The following is a 19,346-nucleotide window of genomic DNA, read 5'->3' as shown; positions in this document are numbered from 1 at the left end:
GAGAGGCTAGCTTTGAGGCCTGGGCTCTTGGGAGCAAAGTCTACCAGATGTGAGGCCAACTTGCCAACGGCTGGCAGGTGATATCTCCCGGCCACACGCAGGTCCCAGCTCTCAGGGCAGCCTGCTCCTGTTCTGTTGCCGCCTTGGCTTAGGGATATCTGAAGCTCTTGAGGAACACCTTTATGAAATGTAGCCAAAGCAGAAAATGTGGGCAGAGCCCCATGAAATCTAGTACCAAGGGAGCAAGGCACACCCAGGCCTGACACACATCCAGGCCACCTGGCTCCTGGCAGGGGGAGGTTGCTATGGCCACCGGGCCCCTGGTACCAGTCTGTTGAGTTTGAGCCCCTCGGTCGCACCTCCTTCATGGTCAGTAGGGAGACACTTCTCAGGCTCCTGCTGCTTCAGCTCAGCCCTCCCACCCCCAGGGAAACACAGAAAGCTGTGTACTCCCTGCTACTTCCCTCCACCTGCCCCTGCATCCTGCTAACCTAACCTGTCAGGGGACTGTGACTTCTCAGTAAAAGTTATGAACAAATGTGAACACCTGAGACAGAGCTGGATATTTGTTCATTTTATTTTTTTCCAGAAATCAGTTACTCTTATAAAGTACCTTAATTATTAGCACCCAAGACAATTAGGAAAAAGTTTTAAATGTTTTTGTCTTCTAAGAGTAAAATCACCTGCAACTGGAGAACAGGGGCTGGTAAGCTTGTCTGGTCTCGTGCAAGGAAAGTATTGCACTCAGACACTATGACTTCCTGGGCCAAACAGAAGTGCTGAACTGGAAGTGCCATAAGTGTGACATCACATCACCCAGCCCTAGGCCACACACGTGCTGGGGGCCACACTCGACTCTGTCTTCTTATCTTAGAAAGACCACCTCACTTTAATGTACTATGTGTTTTAGAAGAGCAGTATGGCGTGTTACGTCTGGCGGGAGTACTTCCCTCCCTCTGTCCTCTCTGCAACCCAACCGTTTGAGGTTTTACTAGAAGAACCCTGTTACTGTACGCATCGAAGGGACTCCTCTGACGGTGCTCGTTCATAGCACAAGCTTACACTGCGTTCTGAGCTGTCGTTCACAGCTGTGTGTCTGCATGGTGTCGCATCTGTTGTACCTTTGGGGAAAATTTGTATGTAAATGTACAGAAATAAAAATGTTGCCCCATTAACAGATTTCCTCTGGAATGTCTTCCCTACCTCACCTGATGGTATCCAATGAAGGGCATTCACTACCGTGACGTGTAATAAAAGTCCTCCATGTTCATTCAGACCTTGCCGCGTCACTGCTTCCCCTGCCTCTGTAGGCTGCATCTTCGGCTGCCGGCGCGGTGGGGGCTCCCACTCTGTGTGAGAGTCCTAGTCGTAACGCTAGTCAGAGGCAGAGACTGGATCAAACACAAACTCTTTCTCTAATGCCATCCTCAGAACACCTGAAAGGCGGAAGGAAGGTCACCAGTAAATTAAGAGTTTTTCTCTTGTTCACTTGTGTTCTGCTGATCCGAGGCCGGAAGGTTCCTAGAGGTCAAGAAATGAGTATCTTACACTGTGACTCTGTGAGGAAAAACTGACTACCCAAAACCCTCTTCTCTAATGTAGTATTTTTTAACCAAAAGACAATATTTCTTTAATAAAGTATTTATACCAAACTCCTCTTCATAGCCCTGATTTTGTGTCACTTACTATTCTGTTCCGAGAAGGGTGTCCACTCCGCTTTGTGAGCTGCGATCGTGCAGGCGAGTCCTCCTCTGTGGGACGTCTGCAAAGGCAGGCAGCGCCTGGGACCCAGCCGTGCCCTCTGAAGGCCCCTGCGTCTAGCCAGCGTCACCTTCAGCGCCACGCCTGCCTCCACCCAAGACTTCTGCCACTGCAGAAACATGTTTCAGGGCCCTAAACTATCTGTCTCCAGCAACTAAAGGGTTGGATGGACCCCAAAGCCTAGAAAGTTCTTTGCCAGTGGTCCTCAATCTTGCCTACGCAGAGAAGCACTGGGAGAGCTTTTCAACCCTGTCAAAGCCAGACCCTATGAACCTCTGGGGAAGGGCCAAGATTAGAATCCACTTCACGTGGTAGAAGGAAAAAGGCTAAGGATTACAAATGACCCAAACAGGTACCTGAGATACTTGGGACTTGGGAGAAAAGAGAAAGGTGAAGGGAATATAATGAAATGATAACAGAAAGAGCAAGAAGGACGTGAAGCCTTTGAATCCATAAAAACCAAGGAGATAAAGCTATAATTGACATCTAACTGCCATGGCACTTAGAGTTTGCAAAGCATTTCTATACACTTAATCCTAACAAGAACCCATCAAGATGGGGATTATTCCCATCTCATAGATGAGGACACAGGGCCCAGAGAGGTTTGAGACTTCACCAAGAGCACAATGTAGTGAGCAGCATAGGGTGGGCCCGCAAGTTTCCCCAAGGGAGAACACAGCAGGAAGAGTTTAGCTGAAATGGGAAGGAAATAAATGCATCAATTCACAAGGCAGACAGAAGCCTCAGGAACACATACCCAAACCAAAAGCATATTTACGAAGACTTATTGCCTTAATTCTAACTGGGAATGTATATAACAGAGTCATGACTGATTTGAACTCTTGGATTACTAGATTACAGCCTTCAATCCCAACAAAATCCCATTTCCATCACTTTTCTCTATCACTGACAGTCAAATGAGGGCATGTGCACTGCCCACGTGGCTTCCTCCGGTCCCAGGTGAACAACAAGGGCCTTCTGGCCCACGGGCTGGTGAGAAGGAAAACTCAAGAGCAACCCTTTAAAAACAAAATATGAACGCAAGCTGATGGCAAAATGAAATCCAATCCATTTATTTAAATGTATATTGTACATAAGTTACAAATTCTCACTTTTGCCACTCAGCTAGAACTTTTCCGGAAAAGTCTCCATTTCTTCTTTGATCCTGTTTTCTACAAGTAATGCGAAGTTACTGTCTGTGTTTTGAAGGTTATAGCTGACAAACACCTGTTTGTTGGTCTTCCTGGCTAAAAAGAGAAAACACATTGACACAGCCATGACGGCAATGTTGCAGGTCCTATGTTCCTCACACTGACCTATGGCTGGGAAATGCCTGGAAAAAGAGAATGGGATTGTGGGAAGAGAAGGAAGTTCCAATTTTTGATTCTTAAGACAGCTGCTGACTCTGTCCTCATCTCCAGACAGTGGTTCTTAAGTATGGTCCCCATGGCAGTGGCACCACCTGCAGCCTGTTAGAGATGCAGACCCTTAGGCCCCTCCAGACTTCCTGAATCAGGAAGTGGGGGGGGGGGGTTCAGGCAGCAATCCGTGTTAACAAGCCCACCTGGTGCCCCACACAAGAAAGTCTAAGAACCGCTGCTCCACGTAGAGGGTTTTTTTGGTGTTTCTATTTTTTTAATTTTTAAAAACACAAATAATATTAAAGTATTTAAAATATTATTCTCCTTTAGTACCACACCACTCTACCAATTCCACTTCCCGCCCAAAGGCAATCCTGTATTTCTATGCATTTACATATATTACATACACATACACATGTACACATGTAGATGCTACATACATGTGTGAATTTTCTGATATTGAATTCATTTTTAGCCCCTTTCTATAGAATCAATAAATAGTTGAGGTGCATTGGTCAAAGTTGCAAAACTCAGAGTCATATGCCCCGAATCTGAAGGGCAAGAGGAAGTCCCGAGGACAAGTGGGCAGAAATCCTAAAGCAGCTCACTGTGCAGGGATCCCCGGCCCCCCTGACATCACAGGACCACAACCCTCTTAACCAAAATGCAGAAGGGCGGTACAGTAAGGCTGGGCACACCAGGCTACCTGCACCAGCAGTAAAGGCTGGTTTAGAACACACATGTCACTGGATTCCATGCAGGTGACAATACATCCTGGTTGCTGCTGTCTTACCTGTAGTCCCACCAAGAACTGTGGGGAGCAGAGTGGCTCCAGGGAGCGGGCCAGGTCCTGCCGTGGCTCAGAAACCTCTTTGGGCTTCATTTGTTAATCAAGGAAAGGTATATAGAATCTCAGAGACATGTTTTTCAGCTATATGAATTAACCCTTTATTAAAAGGATTTTTTCTGTAAAATTTGGATTTGGTCAAAAGGCTACACTCAAGGATCCAGAAGACCACATGTGGCCCCAAGGCCACAGGTTCCCCACCTCACACTGGGACTTGCCAAGACTGGCTGAGAGGAGACTGTCAAGTCACACCCTGCCCTCTCTGAGGGGCAGGAGGGTCCCCTCTCCCCCAAGGGGACCCGCTACAATTCGCTCTAATTGCTAAGATAGGATTTGCAGGGAACAAAGCTGTGTCTACCGGCATCAGCTCCCACAGACCCAGCTCTGCCCTGCAGAGCCACATGTGGCCGGGTTCCCTCATCCACACCAAAGCCTGCACTGCTCCCAGGCCTTCTCTTTTCCATCTTGCTTTCATCTTCTGCCTAAGACACTATTTCAGGACACCTCTCCCCTTTCACTATAGAGCATTAATAAACCATTTTCAACTATAGGGCCCACAACCAGGCTCGAGACAACTGGCACAGCACAGGACTTTGCTGGATCCCTTCTTGATGCGAGCGCTGTGCATCCCCAGTCCCTGCAGAGATGCCACAGCCACCACACACCACTGACATCAGCCACTGAGAACCGCTCACCTTCTGCACGCAAACTGGTAGGACGTTCTGGAGCCTACTGTCCCTTACTGGTATAAAACCTACTCATGACCTGCCAGACAAGCTCGCACCATCCTTCTCTACTAGAGAGTGTTTCAGCAAGCCCACCCCGAGTTCTGCCTCCATAGACACGAACGCTGCCCAGCGCCTTCATCTGACCAGGCGTGAGCACGCAGTAACCTGTCAGGTACAAGTGTGTTACCCTCACACACTCACAATCACACAGTGTCACACTTAGAAACAAAGGAGCACCATGTCTTCAACTTACTTTCCTGTGGTTCAGGAAAAAAAAATGATACAAACACAAAGGGAAAAAAACTGGGAGATCTGGGTAAAGGCTAAACAGGAATTCTTTATATATTCTTTGCAACTTTTCTGTAAATTTAAAATTTCTTCCTAATAAAAAGTCACCAAAATAACTTACTAGTCAGGTATCTCTTAACTCCAGGGTAGAGAAAAAGTACCCTGCAACTCCCTAAAACCCTGACCTCTGTGCTGGCTGGTGTCCCTCCTCTGCCGTGTGCCTGAGACAGAGATTCCTGCTTGTTGGGGATCAGGAACGTCCCCTGCCCAGTGACTGACTGCAGAATGGAGGCAGCTGGGACCACTGGGGAACAGGACTGGGCAGGAAGCAGGGGCACCTTCCTGCTCGTGGTCTCAGGGCATCCAAATACTGGCCATGGGCACATGGGGCTGGGGAAGGCAGAACATGTGCCATCCTTACCTGCTCACCTGCATATTTATAGGAAGTGTGTGTGGGAGTGTGAGAAGGGTGAAGCCTTCAACCTCATGGTCTTTGTTTAACACCCAATCTACGCCACACTCACAGACCAGGCCAGTCTCCCCTGCAAGCCCTGAAGGGTGTCACACTGTGACTGAAAAGCAGTCCTTCCCGCACAGTGGTGACACCTGCTCCACAGGCTGCACCAAGTCCCTGGGAGGCTACCCTGAGCCACATCCCACGGGGTGCTACAGGCATCACTCACTCCCTCCTCCCATGAGGAGGTGATGCACCTACAGGAGGGAACTAAATCAGCTCACTGACTCAAGGACACAGCCAGGGATTACGTGGGAGTCCTTTGGAAACATGCAGGCCCTGAGACAGCAGGGGTGACAGGTGAGCACAGATGTGCCCCTATAAAGGCACAGTTAGCAAAGTTCTGTGCTTCCCAGCAGTAATGAGGTGACTGTACTTGATATAAAGTCTTTGCTTCCGAAGTGACTTGCCTCATGTATCCATTATACAGTGGGGCTCCCTGGCTGGCCGCAGGTACATACCTAGGCGCTGGGCAAGGCCAGTAGAAGTCGTGTCAGAAGTGTCTCCAAGGAGGGAGGTGGACACGGGGATGGAGTCCTGAAAGAAAAACAAAGAGTACACTGTGGCTTCTCCTCCTGGAGTGGGCCGGCCACACTGCTGACCTTCTGATGCTTCATAAGGGTGGCAGTGGCAGGTCCTGAGAGGGCAGACATAGGTGCTAAAGAGAAGAGGGGCTGGCATCTGCCAACAGCCAAGCAGGTGGACCCCCAAATGCATATAAGGTCAGTATAGTTAGGACAGACAAATAGATGTCACCTGACGCTGGAACCACAGTGCTGTTAATAAGTTTTAAGGCTGATTTCACATAAAGGCCTCATTTTGGTGTTGGAAACTCCAAAGCATGCCGAAGGGCAACATACAGCCAAGGGAAGCAAACAAGATCATTACAGCCACAGAAAAAGACAGCAAATCCCAGGGTCCCGTGTGCCTCGGGCCTCGAGGAAGCCACAGCCAAGGCAGGACGCCAGGTCTCCTCATCTCCGCTGTGGAAGAACACACAGCTCCAGTCTCCTGCAGGCTAATCTGGGTGGTTTAAGGTCAATAAGTGCCCTGTGACTCTGAGAAAGGGCACCAGTCACCAGCATCCAAATAGTGAAAACAACAATTTCTGAGTACACTTGGCTAATCTCACTTCAGGTAAGAAGCAATAAAAGGAAACAAGCAGTATAAATGATGTTAAGATAAATAAATGGGGCACTTTTGAAATCTGGAAGTAATCTTACTCCCAATGACTTTGGAAGTGATCTCTTTCACCATTAAAAAGGCCTAGCTTAAAAGGGAAAAACCCACTAACTTGTAATATGGCCTAAATTGCTTTTATCAAAACAGCAGACTTCTAGGAGAAACAGCCTGGGTACAGGGGCTGGGAGTCTCAAGAAGTGGCAAGGTTTACAGAGCGACAGAGGCTCTAGGGTTTGGTCCTTCCTATCCTGTCCTGGCGGAGACTAGTGAACTGAACACATGCTTGCTGTGTGCCAAACAGACCAAAGGAGCTGCTCCTCATCTCCTAAGGGTTCAAAGCCACTTCCAGGCAAGACAGAATCTGTTCAGGTCTATAAAAGACAGGAGATCAAAAAAACACAGGAGAAAGATGAAAGCATTAACTGCACGCTCTTTTGTTGAAAAAGATACAAAAATATGACCTTAACTCATGAACCTGCTGCTTACAGATTCCAAGTTCAACATTTAGCTGTACAGTCATAATATTTACAGATAAACCTTCTGGAAAAAGAAAATATACCTTACCGAGGTTGCCCTTTTCCACCAAAAATAAAATTTTTAACCCCATCATATTATCCTTCTTAATAGTTCACTACTTCCCAAATCACACTAGACTCTGGTCTCCCAGCAGACACATGCCCAGATGGCTCCACTGCAGCTGGAGCACCACCTTCCACCCCCACAGCAGGCCCAGGATGTTCAAGCAGGCAGGAGCCCAGGTCCCAGACCAGCCTCCCTCAAGATGGTGGTACTTACCATTATCTAATCATCTAATCCTGCAGCCTCTCTGGGCACCAAAAATCCCTGCTCAACCCAAGGCAGGCTGGCTAGAGGGGCAGCAGGGTTTTGTGGTTTCTGATCTCTATGGTCCTGTCATACATGCGCAGGTTTAGGAGACGGGGAGGGAAGAGCCCTCACAGACCCTTTGGTGCCATTCTCCACACACAGGCTGGCAATCTTCCTGGGAAGAGCCAGATAGTAAATAATTCAGGCTTTATGGACCATAAAGTGTCTATTACAACTGTTCAACCCTGCCACCAAAGTGCAAAAGCTGCCACAGACTCTGCCTGCATGGACAGGCATGGCTGTGTTCCAGTAAAACTTTATTATTAATACAAAAGTAGACGGAGGCCTACACACAGGCCACAGGAACCTTGGGTTTCCTGCCTGAAGCTAAGGCTGCACCTCTTTTCCCAACCAACTTGGCCTTCTGCCTCTGGAGGGAACATCCAGCCACACGATATGGCCAGGCAGTGGGACTGGACTTCTGACAGATCAGGTAACAGAGATTGGCTCCTGTCCCTTTTCCTGCCTGATCTTGGTACAGTGTGACTTTCCAGTTGAGAAAACACAGCCCACTGGGAGCTGTGACCACGATGTGGTCAGACCACCAAAGCAGTCCAATGAGGAGCTTGCTTACTTACTAACTTACTAGTCCAGACCAGCTCCACACAATGGGCCTGAAAGGAGTTCAAGGAAGCGACTCCAAGTCTTCCTAGTGCACGGCCCTGACTCCAGGCGGCCCAGAGCCCTCAGCACTGGCTATTACTAGATGAGGAAAGACGGAATGTGAGGTGGCTCTAGAGCAATGGCCCTGCCCATCACCCTGGTCCCCCAGGTCACCTCCTTCCTCCAACAAAAGGCCTGGAATTGCCATCTGCCCACAGGCTGGGACCCTCCAGAAAAGAGAAAAAAAAGATGCTGTCTCCTTCCCTAGGCATTTCCAGTGCTGCTGTGCACAAATAGGACTCACCACATGACTTCCCACCGTCCCCGGTGCCCTCAGTCCTCACTGCCTGACTAGCTTCAGAGTAGCCCTCAGTGAAAGGGCCTCACTCATTCGTTCAAGAAGGACTTAACGGGCAGTTTGTCAGGGTTATCAAACAGACAAACCTCACAGTAGAACCCACGGAAAACACAACGGCACAGTGCAAGTGCTACAGCTGCCAGGAGGCCAGCACTGCCGTCAGTAAGCAGTGAGGAATGTGCAGGGGCAACAGGACCTGGGAGGTCACTGCAGTGTCTCGAGATTGTGCTCTCAGTTCATCTCGTGACAGGTTTTGAGCAGAGGAACGAAAATATCTAACTTCATCCTAAAACTATCACTCTGCTGCCCTGGTTATAAGGTAGTGTGTGGGTTGAATTATGTCCCCCAAAAAGATATGTTGAAGTCCTAACCCCTGGCTACCTGTGAACATGACCTTGTTTGGAAACAGGGTCTTCGCACAGGTAATTAAGATGTAGGATAAGGTCATACTGAAGTAGGGTGGGCCCTTAATCTAATACAACTAACATCCTTTAAGAAGAGGAGAGGCTGGTCCAAGTGGCGTTTACAACTGATAGACCACAACCAGTTATAAAGTTCTCTGTTCCATCTCCACTCCCACTGCTCCACTTGACTAGCCCAAAAATAAATAAATAAAATTTTAAAAAAGAGAGGAGACACAGACACACAGGGAGAAGACAGCCAAGTGATGTCGCGAGCAGCGACTAGAGAGATGCATCTACAAGCCAAGGCCCACCAAGGACTGCCAGCAACCATCAGAAGCCAGGAGAGACGCTCGGGATGGTTTCCCCTTCAGGGCCTCCAGAAGGAACAAAGCCAGCCAACACCTTGATTTCAGACTTCAGGCCTATAGAACTGTGAGAGAATAAATCTCAGTTGTTTTGAGCCACCCAGTTTGTGGCACTTTGTTACAGCAGCCCTAGGAAACTAATACAGGTTGCAAAAGGGGAAATAGGTAGAGGAGAGATATAAGGTTGAAGGCTTGGCCCAGGGTGGCAGGGTGAAGGGGGTGAAGGGTCTGGATCCTTGTATGCTTTCAAGGCAGCAGTGCCTACAGGCTCGCTGACATTAGGCACGTGGAGCCTGAGAGAAAGAGGAACTGAGGATGACTGCCAGGCTCTGACCGTGAGCACCCAGGAGAACGGAGGAACGTTACAGAGCTGGGCTGGGTGTGAGGGGCTGTTGGGGGAGAGAGCAGAAGTCTGTTCCTGAATGTGCCTGGTGAGAGATGCCTAGCAGACCTACGCGGAGACGCAGAAGTTCCAAGTTGTGGAAAAACTTGTCTGTACTGGAGATGGTAGATAAACGTCGGTTTGGTCAAAACAGAGGTGGCGCCAGAGCGAAGAGGCAGATGGCGTCCCCCAGCGCGCGAGTATGACCAGAAGGGGCGCCAGGACTCCTACAGAGACGCGGAGCAGGAGTTAGCCGACGGCTGCGCACCGGGAGAGGGGCTCCGGTGGGCCACGAACCTCCCGGGCCGCACGCAGCTTCCCGGAGCGGACAGGGACCCGCAGGCTCCCTGCGACAGCACAGGAAGAGCTCGGGAGAGTCCGAGAGACAGCGGGGGACCCAGCTGCCCGAGACCCCTGCGGTAGCGCGCCGCCCCCGCGCCGGGCCGGCTGGCACTCACGTAGCGGCTGCACATGGCCACGGCGAGGTTGCGCAGGTGCGGCGTGGCGCCCACCCACAGGAAGAGCGAGTCCGTCAGCCGCATGACGTGGAAGTGGACGAGCTGCTCCCACAGCCTGGCGCTGAAGTTGTGCAGGGAGACGTCCCCGGCCGCGGACGCCGGGGGCCCCTCCATGCCGCCAGGCCAGCCCCGGCCGCAGCGTACGGCTGCTCCAGTGCCGCCGCCGCTGAGGCCCGGAGCAGGCGAGTGCGCGCCGAAAGGCCGAGCGCGCGCCGAAAGGCCGAGCGCGCCTTCACTTTGGGTTCCGGGGGGCGGGGCCGGGGACGGGGCCGGCCTTCGCTTTGGGTTCTGAGGGGGCGGGGCAGGGGGCGGGGCCGCCCTCGCTTTCAGCTTTGAGGTCCGGAAGGACGGGGCGAAGCCGGCCTTCGCTTTCGGTTCCGGAGGGCCGGGGCTGGCCTTCGCTTTCGGTTCCGGAGGGCGGGGGCTGGCCTTCGCTTTCGGTTCCGGAGGGCGGGGGCGGGGCTGGGGCCGGCCTTCACTTTGGGTTCCGGAGGGCCGGGGCGGGGCGGGGGCGAGGCCGGCCTTCGCTTTCAGTTCCGGAGGGCCAGGGCCGGCCTTCACTTTGGGTTCCGGAGGGCCGGGGCGGGGCGGGGGCGAGGCCGGCCTTCGCTTTCAGTTCCGGAGGGCCGGGGCTGGCCTTCACTTTGGGTTCCGGAGGGCGGGGCGGGACGGGGCGGGCCTTCGCTTTCGGTTCCGGAGAGCGTGGCGGGCTGGCTGCAGGGTCCGCCGGGGAAACCCGCCCTCTGGCGGAGTGAGACCCTGACCCCAGCGAGCCCACGTGCGCCCGGAGCTCGCCCTCCCTTTGTTCCCGTTTATTGACAAGCAGCACTACCGGGCTGAAGCTAACCGCGGCGTCCTCCCACGCCTTCACACGTCGCCCTACAAAGACCTGCACTTTTAATTAGTTCCTTAAAGCACTCTGAGAACAGCCACCTTCCGTCATCCTTCCTCCTGGCAGCCTTTTAACTCCAGGGAGGCCTTGAACGTAGCTAGCCTTAATTATGGCAATGATATTGGGAGAAAGCCTTTAAAGGGAAAATTACGTGGACTGGGTTGGGGGTGGAGGGGCAGGCATTCTTGAACTCAGACCCCCACCCCACCCTGGCTGCAGCCGCGTCCAAGCGCGGCCTTGGGCTAACCGCTTGCCCTCTCTGACCCTCAGTTTCCTTAGGCAAAGTGAAAATAAGAATAGGTACCTTTCGGAGAAGTGGAAAGGATTATGAGAGATTCCATGGGAAGCACCAAGAATCATCCCATTATCATCCTTCCTCAGGGACCCTTTAATTTTAACCACTTGGAAACACTACGGATTTGAAATGAGGAGGACTTCAATGGGTTAAGAGAGAATGTGGTAAAAGCAGGGCCCATTTTGTCAGATTCTATTACATTACAACTGACTTCAGGGATTTAAGTCACAATTATAAGAGACCTGCTTTTTAAATCTCTAATAGATCCAAGTTGACTAAATTGAAATTTAAGAGGATATTTTTTCATAGTTTTGTTCTATTTGCTAATTATCAATGATTCAATAATATAGTTAATTTTCAGACCAACATTTTAACAGCTTTATTAAAGTATAATTAATATATAATAGCTGGCCGGGCACAGTGGCTCACACCTGTAATCCTAGCACTCTGAGAGGCTGAGGCAGGTGAATTGCTCCAGAGCAGGAGTTCAGAACCAGCCTGAGCAAGCGCGAGACCCCGTCTCTACTATAAATAGAAAGAAATTAATTGACCAACTAATATATATGGAAAAAATTAGCCTGGCATGGTGGCCCATGACTGTAGTCCCAGCTACTTGGAGGCTGAGGTGGCAGAATTGCTTGAGCCCAGGAGTTTGAGGGTGCTATGAACTAGGCTGACGCCATGGCACTCACTCTAGCCTGGGCAACAAAGCGAGACTCTGTCTCAAAAAAAAAAAAAAAAAATATATATATATATATATATATATGATAGCTACACATATTTAAAATGTACAAATTGAAGTTTTTTGGGTTTTTTACTTTTATTTTTATTTCAGGATATTATGAGGGTACATTTTGGTTACTATGTCTTTGCCTCACCCAAGCGAGGATTAGAGGCATGCCCTTCCCCTCTAGAATGCTAAATTGAAGTTTTGACACATATATAACCTGTGACACCATTGTTGCAATCAAGATAGTGAACATGTCCGATACCCTCTCATGCCCCTTTGTAATGTTAATGGAAAACACAAACTATGTAAAATATTTTAAAGATATTTATTCTTAGTCAATGTGGGTGACTGTATCCCAGGGAAACACAAACCCAAGAGGCCTTGAGTAAGTGTCCCCCAGGCAGTCAAATTACAGTTTGGTCTTATACATTCAGGGAGGCAGGAGTTATAAGCAAAGACATAAATCAATTTATGGAAAGCATACATTAATTTGGCCCAAAAACAGTATATCTTGAAACAGGGACTTACAGGTCATAAGTGGATTCAGAGATTCCTTAATTCGTAGTTGGTTAAAAGAACAAAATTTTGTCTAAATTTTGTCTTGAAGTTAGCAGAAAGGAATATTTAATTTAAGATAAAGACATCTGCTAATCTTAGAACAAGCCCCAATATACTGGGTCAAAATGACCTGTTAAGCAAATTGATGGCCTGCAGGTGTGACTTCACGCTTGTTTGGCATGGCCTTAGGTCCTGTTTATAATTTAGTATCTTATTCCCACAAAGAATCTGTTTTGTCAGTCTTATAATCTGTATTTTACTATTAATACTGGTCAGTTGTTATAGCTAAACTCCAAAAAGGAGGGGGTATAATGAGTTATGTCCAAACTCCTGTCCAGTCTTGGCCAGGAACTCAGTTTTTAGGTTTCTTTGGGGTCCCCTTGGCCAAAAGGGGGTCCATTCAGTCAGTTGGGGGACTTAGGATATTCATTTTAGTTTACAGTCATCACTCCCGTCTGCCTCCACCACACTAATTTGTTTTCTGTCACAATAGATTAGTTTGCATTTTCTGGAGTTGTATATAAGTAGAGTCATGCAGTCTGTACTATTTTTCATCTGGCTTCTTTTATTCACCATAATTATGTGGGGACCCATCCGTGCTGTGTATCAGTAGTTTATTTCTTTGTATTGTAAGCAGTGCTCCACTGCATGGCTGTACCACTGCTTGTTCATCCCAGCACATGTTGATGCTCATTTGGGCTGTTTCCAGTTTGGGGAATATTATAATTTCCAAAATAAAAAAGTATGAGAAATTTAGTTTAAAGATCTCAACTGGCTTTATTTTTAATTCTAGAATTGGGCAACACTTCTTTCCATAAAATACAGTAAGTGTCCTAGTGAGCAGAGCAGAGGAGTTTGGCTTTCTGAACAAAGAGAGCTCAAGTGAAGAACAAAGAACGTATTAGTCATTTTAAAGGTACTATCTTATAAGGTAGGTACAGGGAGACAGAACAATAGAAAATAATTGATTAATTGGCATCAGGGTTAAAGCAGAGGGAATGTTATTATCATGCCATTGAAGATTGAAACTGTCCTGTTTGGGAAATTGGCTGTTATCTCTCTCCTGATTTATTGGTGGATCAGATGACAACTTAGTTTGGGTTTGGTGACAGGGAATTTTAACATGGGTGCTTCCATTTGATTTTAGTCTGGTCTGTTGGTGTCTAGTGCAGAAGCTTAGTACAAAACAATGGCCTCCTATAATTTTTATTTAACACAATAATGTTGCTGTGAACATGTATACAAGTAAGTCTGGGTATGGACATATGCTTTCATTTCTCGTAGATAAATACCTAGGAATATTGGCTGTATCATATGATGGTTGTATGTTTAACTTTTTAAGAACTTGACAAACTATTTTCCATAGTGATTTTACCATTGTACATTCCCAGGAGAAGTATATGAGCGTTCCGGGTCCATCACATCTTTGTCAAACAGCAAGGACCACATCACCTACTTGGTATGGTCAGTCATTTTCATTTTAACCATTCTAAGAGGTATGTAGTGATATCTCTTTGTGGTTTTAATTTACATTTTCTGAATGACTAATGAGGAACCTGTGATATTGTGAAATATATACAGTATTTGGTCTTCATCCCATCTCCAGGCATACAACTCCTAAAATCTTTCGATTCTTCAAAGTAGTTAGAGTGTCTTTTGTATGATAATGAGTTGACTGGTGGCTGGCAGCCCCTAGGTAGCTCCAGGATGGGGTCTGATCACCAGAAAGACCAAGGCAAGATTAGAGGTTGGACTTGCAGCCCCATTCCCCAACTTCTGGTGATTGCCAGTGGCCAGTGGTTTAAACAATCATGCCTCTGCAATGAAGCCTCCATAAAAACCAAAAGGCCAGGGTTGAGGAGCTTCCAGATAGCTGAATAGGCAGAGGTTTCTGGAGGATGGCCCACCTAGGAAGGACATGGACGCTCTGTGCCCATTCCCCCATACCCCACCCCACGCATCTCTTCATCTGTATGCCTTGTAATATCCTTTGTGAACAGTTGTGTTCTGAGTTCTATGAGCCACTTTAGCAAATTAATTAAAGCCAAGGAGGGGTTGTGGGAACCCTGATTTATAGCTGGTCAGCCAGAAGCACTGACAAAATAACTTGGCTTGCAACCAGCATGGGGAGTGGGGGTGATCTTGTGGGGCTGAGCCCTCAACCTGTTGTGAGAACATAGTAGGAGAAACTGGGTTTGTTTTTTCTGCATGGAACTTCAGTTCATATTCACATCATGCAAGTCTTGAAGGAGACCTTGGCAGTGATGCAGCAGGTGTCCCAATGAAGGGAGGAAAGCCCCCTGAACTCAGCAAGTGGGTTCTTGGCTTCACGAGGGAATGAATTCAAGAGCAAGCCAACTAGTTTCATTGAGACAAAGACAGACAACAGATCCTACTATACAGACAGAGTAGGGGTCCTTCCCCAAGCAGGGAAATGCTAACATTTTTAAATGTTTGAAAACCCGTATGTTACCAGCATTGTATTGAGATCAGGCCATAATGGTTAATCATTGCCGTCACAGAAAGGTAAACGCAGACAGTCTGTAAGGCATCCTCAGTGGTCCCGGCTGGTCACTTGCTGGCAACTTCCTTGTTCAGGGTGGTTAGGGTCCGGTATCAGTCCAAAGAGCTGCACTTAGGCTCTCTGGGCCTTGCTTTTCTGCCTTATCCTACATGAGCAGCACATCTGAGCATCTTTCCAGATGCCATCACAGTAAAGAGGGAGATTCCCAAGGATGAGGAGAGGATGGGTTGGAGCACGGATGGGCAGAGGAGGAGGGCAGCCCTCAGTGTAGCAGGGAATGCAGGAGGTAAGAACAGGTCCAGTGAAGTTAGGGGTTTGAGGAAAGGGAGGAGGAGTTGTGGGAATCAAGCCTGATCACTTGTTTTCTTTGTGAAACCAGAAGCAGGGTTATCTGCTGAACTTGGGCTTGGGTAGGGTCAGGGCTAGGGGCTGCAGGGAAGTGTTTCAGGGGTCCCTCATAACATCATCTGAGTTAGCCAAAGAGGTGGGGGAGGGGCCCAGGCCACAGGACCCACTGGCCACATCACCTACTCTGCACCACCCAGAAGCTGCTGCCCACTGAGGGTACAGCTGAAGTGCCAGCCCGGAGATGATACGGATGAGGATGGAGTCACTCCCAGGCACCTGCGTACACCCTGAATGGAAGTGTCTTCCATAGTGCTGGTCCACAGCAGGAAGACTAGTGGAGGCAGGGAAACAGGGTGTGGAAGCAGGAATGGCCCCACTCACCACTGCTCTCAGAGGCCCATGTCAGGTCTTGTGCTCCCCCAACCTGCACTGTGGACTGAGGATCAGAGGTCCCATTTCCCAGGTGACACAGCACGAATCCCACTGAGCTATAGCTGCCACTGGGCACTTTGAGCTCCTTGTGTCCAGAGCCCAGCGAGAGGAGAAGAGTCACCATCCTGATAGAGGAAATTCGCCCTGATCTTCAGGAAGAGATAGGGCTGTTGGCCCCTAGTGAGGCCAGGGAGGAAAAGGTCTGGCATCCAGGTGACCTACTTGAGTGCCACCAGATATTCCTTTACCTAATTGTGCCAGTAAATGGAAGAAATAGCAACTCCAGCCACAAAAGGGCAGATTCCCCCTTCCAGGGAAATAGGGGCCTGGGGGCTGCAAGCATCATCACCTGTAGGGATTCACTGAGCTACTGAGAACTGCCTTGCCCAAGGGTGCTGCCTGCAGGGGCTTCTGATGGAGACAAGGCATAAAGACCTGCACGTGGGCACAGTGCAGTGGGTCGACTCTGACAGCCATTCGGCTCTGGAGCTCCAGTGCAGTCCATATGGCTTCGAGGTCTGCATGGTGCCTGCCCTTCTCCCCTTGCCCACCCCTGCTCCCTTTTCCTCCGACAAGGGTGCTCCTCAGTAAATATAATAAATATTCAGAATCCACTCTCCCTGATGTGTTTTCTGGGGACCCGAGCTGGGCTCAGGTTCCCTCCATGGCCTGCTCTGACCTCGCTTCGTGCATCCCGTGTGCTCTTGCCCATGGCCTGATTCCAACCTGTTCTCCAGAGTGGTTGTCCACAGCCAGCCCTGCTCTCAGAGCTGCAGGCACACCCAGCTGCCTACTGGTGGCCCACCTACTGTCAGCAGCACCTGGGCCCCTCTCCTGCTCCCCTCCCCGGGTCCTGCCCCCAGGCCCACTTGCCTTACTATACCTACAGTGGTGAAGGCGCAGCAGTCACTGCTTTCCAAAACCACAAACGTGGAATCTTCTCCGATACCGCAACAGCGCTGCCTGCTCACCGCGCACACCCTCCCCTGGGCTGCCACGTGCGCAGACACACTGCGCCCAGCTCCAGCCCGCACTGCCACCGTGGCATTCTGACTAGTCTCCTTGCTTCTTGTTTCACGGGCTTCCAATATGTCTTTCTCACTCACTGTCGCCAGAGAGATCTATCAAACCAATAAATCTGACCATGCTATGTCCTCTAATAAAAAATTATTCAGTGATGTCTAGCCCACCACCCCCACAGACACACGCAGCTCCCTGCCTTCCCTTCCCTTGCTTCCTGACTTCACACCCTGGTGGTTCTGAACTCAGAGGAGCCGGGACCCTGCACAGCGCCCCTGGGCCTGGGCCTGCCCTGGACTTTCCTGCCTGACAGGCTGTTCGCCCTCAAGGTCGCCCCAACGCCACATCCCCAGGGAAGCCGTCCCTGGCTGCAGGCAGGCCAGCTGCAGCTTTGCCCCGCCTGGATATTTACCTCCTGAGTAACCATTTCACGGTGGTTCCTACATGTTCATCTGCCCTCTCAGGAAGCGCCTAAGGATAGCGACAGGCTCTTTCATCTTCAGCCTTTGCATCCTGCAGGGCAGGCATAAAGCAAATACTGATTGTATGGTTGCATGGTTGAGTAAGAGTACACAGGGCCTCAGGCTCTGGTCCTGGATCCCCCACTGATTAGCCCTATGCCTTTATTCTAGGTCTCTGCTACCTTAGCTGTAAACTGAGAAGATTGGCTTAGATTGTCTCCAAGGCGCCTTGCAGAGCTGATATACCCTGTGAGGATCAGATAAGAGGGCAGACTGGTAAGGAGATCCCTCCAATTCCACCCTGCCCCACGCCAGAGGGTGTAATTCTGCAGGGAGCCGCTGGGCGGCAGGTGGGAAGGCATCGGGCTGGGAACACAGTCGATTTCGCTTTCAGGGCTTGGATTCCTACCCTTAACCAGAGCCCTGGGTCAGGGTCAGTCTTTTCTCAAGGCTCTGCCATTGCAGAACAGAGATGAAGCAGTGGGCCCTGTTCCTGGGACAGCCCACAGCCCACAAACCAACGCAAAAGCATGCAGCAGCAGAAGGTGAAAGGCTAGCTTAAAGAGAAAGGGGAAGCTGGCCGTGGCTGTTTTGATTCATCCTTCTCCTCTTTCTGCCACCAATGTGGGTTGTGGTGTGAATTTCATTAGGAACCAAGATTTACAGGGATTTAGATGATGGACAAGAAAACTGCTCTGTGGGCCGGGCGTGGTGGCTCACGCCTATAATCCTAGCACTCTGGGAGGCCGAGGCGAGTGGATTGTTTGAACTCAGGAGTTCAAGACCAGCCTGAGCAAGAGCAAGACCCCTGTCTCCACTAAAAACATAGAAAGAAATAAGCTGAACAACTAAAAAAAAATACATACATATATATATATATATATATATATATATATATATATATATAATTAGCCGGGCATGGTGGCGCATGCCTGTAGTCCCAGCTACTCGGGAGGCTGAGGCAGAAGGATCACTTGAGTCCAGGAGTTTGAGGTTGCTATGAGCGAGGCTGATGCCACGGCACTCTAGCCCAAGCAACAGAGTGAGACTCTGTCTCCAAAAATAAAAGTAAACTGCTCTGCCGGAACGACTTCTGTCAGCCTCCTTCCAGGTACTGAGAAGCAAGTCCAGGTTTACAATGCAGCCATCTGCATTTGGAGCTATGCCTGGGGTTGCTCCTGGTGCCATCAGTGAGTCATAAGAACTTCCGGGATGTTGACAGCACCATGGAGTCACTCTTGGACAAGATTCTTGGGCCTTTAATCAAAGATTGAACCCAAACTCAATTATATGCCATGGTTGGTAATTGATTAGTAACAGACTGGGTTATGCTATGGTAACATTTTAACCCTGAAATGTCAATGCCCTGATGGAATAAAGCCTATTTTTAGCTCGTGCTGAATGTGTAGTTTGGGGTGGGAGCAGGGGGTGGGGGTGAGATGGGGGACTGTGCTTCACATAATCCCTCTGAACCCAGGCTGACGGTGCCCCCACCGCCTGACACTACCGGTCAGAGCAGCAGAAGAGGGTGCTGGAGTGTTGGGCCAGGCCTTTTTATGTTCTGACCTACAAGTAACACATCACATGCACTCGTAGCCCATTAGCCAGAAATGGTCACCTGTAACAGCCCACCTGCAGGGGCAGCTGCCAGATGTGGGGAGCAGATGGAATGTTTGAGGAACACCACTGCCCCTGCCACCAGGATAAGAACTATGATTCACTGCAAGTTACTGCTTCTGCAGAGCAGTAGTTCTCCAGATTTTCCATGAAGACACCCTAAGGGCCTGGGACCAAGAGATAGCCCCCAAAGCTGTGTTCACCACCCCAAGTGATTGAACTCTTTTAAGTCTTTTCTAATCTTAAGAGTTTATGGTATTAATAATTTGCATT

General features: G+C 49.5%; 1 protein-coding gene across 4 annotated transcripts; it reads right to left on the bottom strand.

Moving 5' to 3' along the window:
- Nucleotides 1-494: 494 nt before the first annotated feature.
- PSMG4 (proteasome assembly chaperone 4) lies at nt 495-10,484 on the bottom strand. 4 transcript variants are annotated; one of them, XR_012923201.1, is made up of 4 exons: nt 10,137-10,484; nt 5,961-6,036; nt 1,204-1,436; nt 495-1,121 (listed from the first exon to the last, which is right to left on the bottom strand). XR_012923201.1 is itself a non-coding variant. In XM_076010441.1 (3 exons), the coding sequence occupies exons 1-2, from the start codon at nt 10,308-10,310 to the stop codon at nt 5,911-5,913; spliced, it is 300 nt and encodes a 99-aa protein (XP_075866556.1). In that variant the 5' UTR covers nt 10,311-10,484; the 3' UTR covers nt 2,808-3,004; nt 5,906-5,910. The 4 variants fall into 4 exon arrangements, 3 of the variants coding, with proteins under 3 accessions (XP_075866556.1, XP_075866555.1, XP_012623860.1); XM_076010441.1 differs by lacking the exons at nt 495-1,121; nt 1,204-1,436 and adding an exon at nt 2,808-3,004 and having other exon boundaries at nt 5,906-6,036; XM_076010440.1 differs by lacking the exons at nt 495-1,121; nt 1,204-1,436 and adding an exon at nt 2,808-3,004.
- Nucleotides 10,485-19,346: the final 8,862 nt, after the last annotated feature.

Source organism: Microcebus murinus, chromosome 15, assembly GCF_040939455.1.
Source record: "Microcebus murinus isolate Inina chromosome 15, M.murinus_Inina_mat1.0, whole genome shotgun sequence".
Classification (NCBI taxonomy): Eukaryota; Metazoa; Chordata; class Mammalia; order Primates; family Cheirogaleidae; genus Microcebus; species Microcebus murinus.
This window is presented reverse-complemented; position numbering and strand designations above follow the sequence as displayed.

Bases quoted from the DNA above. Each gene is read 5' to 3' on its own strand.
- PSMG4 (XM_012768406.3), bottom strand. From the start codon at position 10,310: ATGGAGGGGCCCCCGGCGTCCGCGGCCGGGGACGTCTCCCTGCACAAC. The intron at 6,037-10,136 runs GTGAGTGCCAGC...TTTTTCTTTCAG, and splicing joins TGGCCATGTGCAGCCGCTAC to GACTCCATCCCCGTGTCCAC. The intron at 3,009-5,960 runs GTATGTACCTGC...TTCTCTTTTTAG, and splicing joins TGGCCTTGCCCAGCGCCTAG to CCAGGAAGACCAACAAACAG.